This window comes from Neovison vison, chromosome 1 (assembly GCF_020171115.1).
Source record: "Neovison vison isolate M4711 chromosome 1, ASM_NN_V1, whole genome shotgun sequence".
NCBI classification, from domain to species: Eukaryota; Metazoa; Chordata; class Mammalia; order Carnivora; family Mustelidae; genus Neogale; species Neogale vison.
The window spans coordinates 147,422,886-147,431,747 of NC_058091.1; the positions used below are offsets into that span (position 1 = coordinate 147,422,886).

The window sequence follows — 8,862 nt, forward strand, 5'->3', positions numbered from 1 at the left end:
TGCACCATTAAAGACTCTCACAGTCACAAAGAACTGGCCATATTCCCAGCCCCAAACCAGTCATTACTAAGAGCCTGGGACCATCAGGACTACTGTGGCTGAATCAGGACCTGATCCCTGAGAATAGGGAGAAACTCTGCCTTCCCTGGGGCACAAGGCAACGAAGGGGGGAGACCAGAACAAAACTGAGGCTGTGTCAGGATGAAGGAGGGGAAATGGCAAAGTCTGGCACAAAGGCCTTCTAGGCAGAAAGAGCCTCCATCTGACTCATTCATACTCCAGTGCCAACAGGGAATTACGTCCTGAGGATACAGAACAGCACTTCTAACCTTGAGTGTGCATTCGAAATCCCCTGGAGGCTTGTTAGAGGACAGCTTGCTGGCCCCACTTCCAGGGTTTTTGTTTCATTAGCTCTGGGGCATATCTGGGCACTTGGCTTTTTTATTTGTGTATTTGTCAGAGACAGAGCGCAAGCTGGGGGAGCAGCAGGCAGAGGGAGAAGCAGGCTCCCCACTGAGCAGGGAGCCTGATGTAGGACTCTCTCCTAGGACCCTGGGATCCTGACCTGAGCTGAAGGCAGACACTTTACAAACTGAGCCACCAAGTTCCCAAAGATACAAATTCTGCTTCTAGCTGCTATGCTTTGAGAACATCTAATACTTGTATAACGAGCTAACCAAAGCCCCTTCCAGCATAGAGGGTTCTGTTATGGAATATGAGGAAAGAAAAATCAGGTGCACCTGGATGGCTCAATTGGTTAAGCACCTGCCTTAGTATCAAGTCAGGACCATGGGTTCCTGGGACCAAGCCCCACCCCACCTCCCTGTCAGCCCAATAAAGCCCCAGGGTAGGAAGGAGTGTGTGCTCAAGGATGGAAGTGCTGTGAGCTGGGGGACTAGGAAGCAAAGACAAGGTGTAAGAGACAGGGCGGGGGGGTTCAACAGATGCTGAGCATTTCCGACCTTGTGGGCCAGTGAGGGCAGCCAGTTGTATTGTGCCCTGAGAAACTCTTAGAATTTGAAAGCACCCAAGCTGCTGTGTGGAAAATGGGATTTATGGGATTAAAGGTAAAAATAAGCAGGAAGAGGAAGGGAGAGGTTATTGCAATAACACTGGTGACATTATTACAGGTGTCATGGGAGGAGAAAGTCTAAAGAAGGTACCGATGAACAGGGTCTCGTGGGTGAAGAAACACGGAGCTGACATTGACCGAGCACGTTCCGTGTGTTTAAGAGACTGTACCAACCTCTTTGCAAAGGGTAGCTCACTTCGTCCTCTCACCACCCACAGTATCTAGACCCAGCTATTCTCTCCTAGTTGACTACGGATGAGCAAGGTGTGGGGCTGGGGTTAGAACCAGACTGCGTCTCCAGGCCGTGTGCTGACCCGCACCTGACAGCGCTGCTGCACTTCCTCGGTGAATGATGCAGAGTTACGGGACAGGATGAGGTTTCAGAGACTGGGACATGACAATTTTTAAAAACCCTTAAGCGTTCCACTGGAGGTCAAGTGCGTTGTTGTACATGTGAGTCTGGAAATCAGAACAACTTGGGGACTGAACATGGAATTTTTGGAGAGTTTGGAAGTAGAAACTTTACTGTTGTTAGCACACACTGAAACTGCCTTTTACCCATGGAGAAAGAATAAAGAAGCACTCGAAACTTTAGAAAGAAGGCAGCCAAAGATTCTAAATGGTGAGGAAGAGAACTAAGAGGGTAGGGTTACAGAAATCAAGAAAATACTTTCAGGGAGGAGGTCATGGACAATCTGCTGTGACATCACTGAAGTGAGAACACATAGAACAGTTAGATGCCATAAATGGAACTCACTGGAAACTCAGGGTACAGATACTAAACGGCAACCCAGACATATGGGACACTTCAGGGCTCAGGATTTTGCCTCTTCTCTGGGTCCCAAGAGTCCCCACATTGTCACCTTTTCTGTTGGGCCATGGTGTCTGATTGATGCCAGCACCCTCCCAGCTGAATTTAGTGGACCTACTATCCAAGAAACCAGGGACAGGGACAGAAGAGAAAGGCCTAAGGACCCAGGGATTTCTTCAGAGTGGTCATAGAACATCTCTTTCAAGAGACTTTTTTCTTCCTTAAATTACCTGCAATTTTCTATGATTGTATCCACAGAGCTTTCATTCATATGCTGACAATTTTACATGAATATATGTAATGCATATCTGTTGAACACACACTATGATCATATTATTTACCCTGAGTTGTCTCACTCAATCCTCAGAAAAATATGAAGCTGCTTCTGCATTACAGATGGAAGCACTTAGTGATTTGCCAAAGACCACAAAGTTAGAAAATGGCAGTTGGGGACTTCAAGATTATGTCTTCATGGTTTAAAAGTCCTCATCGTTTTAACTGGGTCTCTAATTCATGAGGAATAATGATAAAAGTGAGAGCAATAATAATGAAAGAGAAAACATAAAGGCTTTATTTACCATGTGCCATGTATTGGGCAAAAAGCTTAGTACCAAATATTTGATTTTATTCATCCCAAACCCATAAGGTAGATATTACTGTTATCCTCATTTTACAAATGGGGAAACAGAAACACAGAGAGGTTAAGTGACATGACCAAAGACAACACAAACCCAAAGACTAAGCATCGTTCTGTATAATGTTTCCAGTTTGTTTTTTGTTTTGTTTTATCTCTGAGGGGATATTGGGAACTTGTAAACTTAATCTATGATTTGCTCAATGACATAGACTACTACATACCTAGAAGTTGTCAGTATATTTACCGAGACTGATGATGAGATACAGTCGATGGGCCTTAAGAAAAATTCATGGACTACTCTCTGAATCGGGCTGAAAATAAACTCCTTATTGTTTTTATTCACTCCCAAATCATCTGAGATTGAGTCAGTTTGGTCATTCAGGCCTCTGAGAATCAGAAGTTTTCAAATTGGGCTATTTATCTTGCATTCTTACTCACAAACTGTTAAGACCTCATCTAACTTCTCAAGAATATATAGGTCTACTGCCCACAGTGAATAAAGAGTGACAAATTATTCTTGTTCAATTTGTTCTTTATGTAATATGTCTCCCTTCCTCTCTTATATTTTGGATGTCTGGATCTCAGACCCTTAAGTCCTAGACTCCAAGTTACTGACACGAGTCCATGGAGCCCTGGGAGTTCCTGGAATGAGCCTCAGAGGAAACATGAAACAGAGGAAACATGGGAACACAGCCTCATGAAATGTATATATCCACAGGAATATTTTCTAACACATTCTGAAAGGACTTTGTGATCCACTTATTGTTAAGATCAACTCTACCAAAAGGAGCCAGTACTTTGAAACATCCGGATTACAACTGCCTAGGACGTTTGGACGGTCCGTGCATTTGTTTCTAACATGTAATGAGCTCCTACTCTGTGTTCTGTACAGAATGGACCACAGCAGAACATATACTAAGGAAAGATGCCCATTTGGAATCATCTTTCCTTAAAAGCAGTTTCAGATCAATAAAGCGACTGTCCACACTGCTACCTAATTTAAGAAAACAAAGCCGCATTTGGTTTGTAAAATTAAGTTGCTTTAACAGAGGTTCGAAAATAAATTAGCCTAAAGACAGTTATTCATGTCACACGGGACAGATGCACTGTGATTAATCCAGCTCTGAGGGGACAACTGTCCTTCAAATCATCGCTCTGCTGTCCCTTAGGACCTGATGCCTCTGCTAGGTCAAACATTACCTTTTTATTGGGTGGAAAGAGGGAAGGTTTTAAAGCCCAGACCCGAGAGTGACTTCTGCTGACTCCCAAGAGATTTTAGCTACATTCTTACCTCTGTTGCCAGAAAAGCCAGGACATGTTGCCTAAGGCTAGAGACCCATCTCACTATCCCTTTATGTCCCTGTGAACAAATTTTATTGGAAAATGACCAGCTTACAGTGAAATGATTCTCAGATTCTTTAAAATATAAAAACCATTGTGAACACATACACATAGGCAAAGTGGACAGTCTGACACTAAATTAACAGACTGGGCAACCAACTTAAAAAACTTGCATTTTTTCCTGATCCATACAGGTGGGACCTGAAGACAGGAGTTTGAAAGACCCGCCCCGACCCCGCAGGATGTGTGGCAAGCAGGAAATACTATCCTCACTGGTTACCTGAAAACTACACGGCCTGGTTAGATCATGATTATTCTCCATTACGAGGCAACGGACACTAGACTGCTGCATTTGGACAAGTCTTTCTGGATTCAAAGTCAAAACAGCTCTGCAAAAGGATTCTTGACAAGGAAACAAACATACCCACTCCACCTGGTAGTACAAACTGGCTGACTTCACTTGCTTCTGAGAAACTAACGCAGACGCACAGCAGCAAGCTTTATCAATAGAACCTAGAAATGGCAAAAGAATTAGACTAAAGAATTATATACCAGGGAATGAACAACTCTTTATGGCGACTAGGTGGGTGGCCCTGAAAAGGACCTTTGGGTTAGATACGAAAAGTTCTGAAGCGGAGACAAAAATGCTCAGCCCCCGAAGCCGTAGAGGGTGCGGCCCTGGCGCTTGAGCGCGTAGACCACGTCCATGGCCGTGACCGTCTTGCGCTTGGCGTGCTCCGTGTAGGTGACGGCGTCGCGGATCACGTTCTCCAGGAACACCTTGAGCACCCCGCGGGTCTCCTCGTAGATGAGGCCGGAGATGCGCTTGACGCCGCCGCGCCGGGCCAGCCGCCGGATGGCGGGCTTGGTGATGCCCTGGATGTTGTCGCGCAGCACCTTGCGGTGGCGCTTGGCGCCCCCTTTGCCCAGGCCTTTCCCTCCCTTGCCGCGACCAGACATGACTACTACAGTCCCTCCAAACCTCTCAAGCACCACGAGCGGGGACGCCAAGCAGACCTTTTATAGCAAGGCGACGGACCTGTTTGAAAACAGAAAGCGCAGGGGCGGGACCACATTCAGCTCCCGCCCACCGCCTCTTTCTCAGGCGCCCAGCGCACACCAGACAGGCGGAGCACCTGAGGCGACTGTCCGAAAGGGTGGCGGTGCGGGCATGGGGGTGGGTGTAATTACACAAATATCCCCATATACGGTCATGGGTGTGTGCATGAGCGTGCCACACTTGCAAGCCACTGTGCCGGGCACCAACGCACACGCTCTCCACAAAGAAGCCTCCTACCTGGCCTTCACACTTCCCAGACAACCCGAGAAATACTGTTACTACTGGCTGTTGTCCCTAGGAGACGCGGGAAATAAACTTTGAAGCTCATCACAGCTTTTTCGCTAAGTTTGTGTTTGTCTTATCGAGTCATGTCTGGTTCGCTAAGCAAGGCTCGCGGGGATGCAGCTGGACAGCCCTATGGGAGAACTAAGGAGAACGTTAAACTTTTCAAAGTCAAATTGGAATCCATTACATCTACACTGGTAATTCTTGCTCACAAGGGCAATCCTTGACTTTAATGGATTGATAAATAGACCTGTTAACAATACAGCAGTTAGGGGTTTTGGTAAGTTTGGTAATGGTATTGTTATAACACCATTGTAATAATTCTTTTCCTATGCAATCCTACGTGTATTCTCTTAAGCACTTAAAAGCATTATTCTGGAAAGAGGCCCCATTAGCTTCATCAGATATGCAAAGAATTCCATGACCCGAACTGATCAAGAACCCATTTTCAGGATCATCAGAACCTTCAAAGACTCTAGGTTTTGAAAATGTACGGAGAGGAACTTTGGGAAATGCCATGAATTTTGGAATAAAACCCATATATTGGTAACAATACTCTAATGGGGTTGTGTAAGGGTAAATGGGAACGATTTTCTTCACTTAGCAGCAGCAAAGATATCATAGCAAGATGTCGCCTGGTGTACGAAGGTGCAAAGGCAAATATCAAGCAAGTGTCCAGAAATGCAAGTTTGAGAGTTAAGCAAGAGGACACACCTGAAGGGAGCGAGAGACTGGGAAGTCATCCACATCAAAGTACTCATGACCCCATGAAGGTGACTGGGCCAGTACTTTGGAGTCTCCCTACATTGACATGGCCTAGACACAGCTCTTCTTTCTTGGTACTGAATCTCTATTAATTCCCCCATCATGGTTGTAATTCTCCTTCTGTTTCTTGTATGCACTGACTAATGTCACAGCTTGCCATGGCTAAGCCTTTCTGGAATTCATACTCCTCATTGTTACCACTGAATAATCTTCAAAACCAATTATGGAATCATACCACCATAAGAAGAATAGGAATACCTTAGCTCCATGACAAGTGGATACAGAAAGTAAAAATTACTTATACTGACTTGCTTGTTCATCTTGTCTCACCCATTTGAATCATGTTCACTTTTAACCTACAGTGATGCTAACTTTCATGTTTCCCTTGGATGTGCTGAAAGAAGTATTCAGTCATTTCTTGATTTTGAGGGGATCACAAAGGAGGGTGAAATCTTCTGCTCTGTGCATTCCCACCATTTGTTTCCTTCACCGTGGAAGGGGAACACAAATTGCTACATGTTTCAAAATGAAGATACTATGTTAAAGAAAAAGAGTGAAGTTAAGGAGTTAAGAAAAGCACATTACATCACTTTCTGTTGTAAATCTATTTTCTCTTCAACATTAAGCACCAGTTGTAATGTGTTTCCTTCTATAAATAAAAAAGGTAGTAGAGAATATAAAACATACTTTTTAAAAAATGTCCTTTTCTCAAGGGAATTCCATAAGCATGAGAATGTCTGTGTCTGTCTGTTGTACATGTGTATAAAAGTTGATTCTACTACATTAATCCGTTCCATATTTTTCTTCCACAACACAGCAGAAATCTGTACCCACACTTGTAAATATATTAGTAACTGATCCCCCCCAAATAAAATCAATGCAAATAAGATAATATTTCCAACCAAAAAGGGGAGACAATTCTTTTTTATGCCTCTTCTAAGACTCCTGTCATCTATAGCAAACCTAAATCCAAAAACCATTTCAGGAGGACCAGACATTGCTGCATTCCCCGCTTCCCTGGACAAATCTTGAATACCTGAAACCCCCAAATTAACTAACCCGCCGAAGTGTTACTAAAAACTATGATAACGGTTTTTTAGATAAAATAAAGACTGTTCTTGTCAGAATTAGCTGTTACTCCAAGCATCCTTTACTCTCATTCTTGTAAAGAAATGGAGGAACAGCCTGTGTTATTTCTCTTCATATGAAACAGATTTTCTGGGTAAATCTCCATGAGAACTGAGAAGTTGTTGAATATATAAGGAGCCAAGAGTGTCTAGAATATCACTAGAGAGCAGGAGATCGAAAGCACAAAGGGAAGAATTTATATTTTAAGGGAAAATCGAGAAGTTGTCTCTCTGACCGGTGAATCTCTGAGAGTGTCAGGGGATTTTGAAAAAAGCTGAGACTAACAAGGTACAAACTGGAAGAAGAAAGCATGAAGATCTCAAAGCATGAGGTGTCCCGCTTCGCTCCCGAATAGAACCGGTGTGATTCCTCCACGGGAAATTTTATTTTTTTTGCTTTCCTCACTTGTAACAAACACAATTCCGGGACAGAGCGGAGACTCGGGTGCTGTCAGGTTGGGGACGGAGCCGGGAGCCAATCAGCGCGCGGCGTCGTGGTTGTATATATACACACACGCACGCCGGCCGCGCAGCTCCGCTCCGAGACTTTCTTCTTCTTCTTCTTCTTTTCCGCGGTTCCCGTCAGGAATCCCGACGCACGATGTCTGAAACCGCACCTGCCGTGCCTCCCGCTCCTGTCCCTGCCGAGAAGACGCCCGTGAAGAAGAAGGCCCGCAAGTCCGCCGGTGCCGCCAAGCGCAAGGCGTCCGGGCCCCCGGTGTCCGAGCTCATCACCAAGGCCGTCGCCGCGTCCAAAGAGCGCAGCGGCGTGTCCCTGGCGGCGCTCAAGAAGGCGCTGGCGGCCGCCGGCTACGACGTGGAGAAGAACAACAGCCGCATCAAGCTGGGCCTCAAGAGCCTGGTGAGCAAAGGCACCCTGGTGCAGACCAAGGGCACCGGCGCCTCGGGCTCCTTCAAGCTCAACAAGAAGGCGGCCTCCGGCGAGGCCAAGCCCAAGGCCAAGAAGGCGGGCGCGGCCAAGCCCAAGAAGGCGGCCGGGGCGGCCAAGAAGCCCAAGAAGGCCGCGGGGGCCAGCGCCCCCAAGAAGAGCGCCAAGAAGACCCCCAAGAAGGCGAAGAAGCCCGCGGCGGCGGCTGTCGCCAAGAAAGTGGCCAAGAGCCCGAAGAAGGCTAAGGCTGCCAAGCCCAAGAAGGCGGCTAAGAGCCCAGCCAAGGCCAAAGCCCCGAAGCCCAAGACAGCCAAGCCTAAAGCGGCCAAACCCAAGAAGGCGGCCGCCAAGAAGAAGTAAGACAATATGGAGTAGTTTAGAATCTTTAAAGGCTCTTTTCAGAGCCACCCCAGATCTCAAAAAAAGAGCTGTTGCACTCTGCAGGGGAAGGGGGCGTGGCGGGAAGGACCACTCCACGGAACAGGGGCGACCCCTACCGGGACACTAGTTAAGTGCACTATAATGTAATCTAATTTAATATTTTGGAGCCCTGGTTTACCCTTTATTTCCTTGAAGTGCGCGGTTTCTACGTTTACTGACCCACATTCCACACGGTGAGTTAAGAGGGAGCAGAAGTTGGGCCATAGCTCATTTACTAAGTTTCCTGTCACCGTGTGCTTGGGGGACGCTGGAGTTCTGTATATACCCACCTTAAAGACCAAGTGCTTAAGCCACCAAGTCCATTGAGAGAACAGAAGGCATTTCAGCGGCCACTGTAGTCCAGTATATTGCAGAAATCTTGGTCCTTCCCATTAAATTAGCTGTCGTGGAATGGCGCGCTTCTCCCCTAATAAGCACCCGCCCACCAGGACCAG

General features: G+C 46.3%; 2 protein-coding genes across 2 annotated transcripts; one reads left to right on the forward strand and one right to left on the reverse strand.

Moving 5' to 3' along the window:
* Positions 1–4,392: 4,392 nt before the first annotated feature.
* On the reverse strand, positions 4,393–4,853 carry LOC122914283 (histone H4). The gene has a single exon (XM_044260919.1). The coding sequence runs from the start codon at positions 4,819–4,821 to the stop codon at positions 4,510–4,512; it is 312 nt and encodes a 103-aa protein (XP_044116854.1). The 5' UTR covers positions 4,822–4,853; the 3' UTR covers positions 4,393–4,509.
* Positions 4,854–7,699: 2,846 nt separating this feature from the next.
* Positions 7,700–8,455, forward strand: LOC122913776 (histone H1.4-like). Its single transcript, XM_044260413.1, has one exon. The coding sequence runs from the start codon at positions 7,700–7,702 to the stop codon at positions 8,345–8,347; it is 648 nt and encodes a 215-aa protein (XP_044116348.1). The 3' UTR covers positions 8,348–8,455.
* Positions 8,456–8,862: the final 407 nt, after the last annotated feature.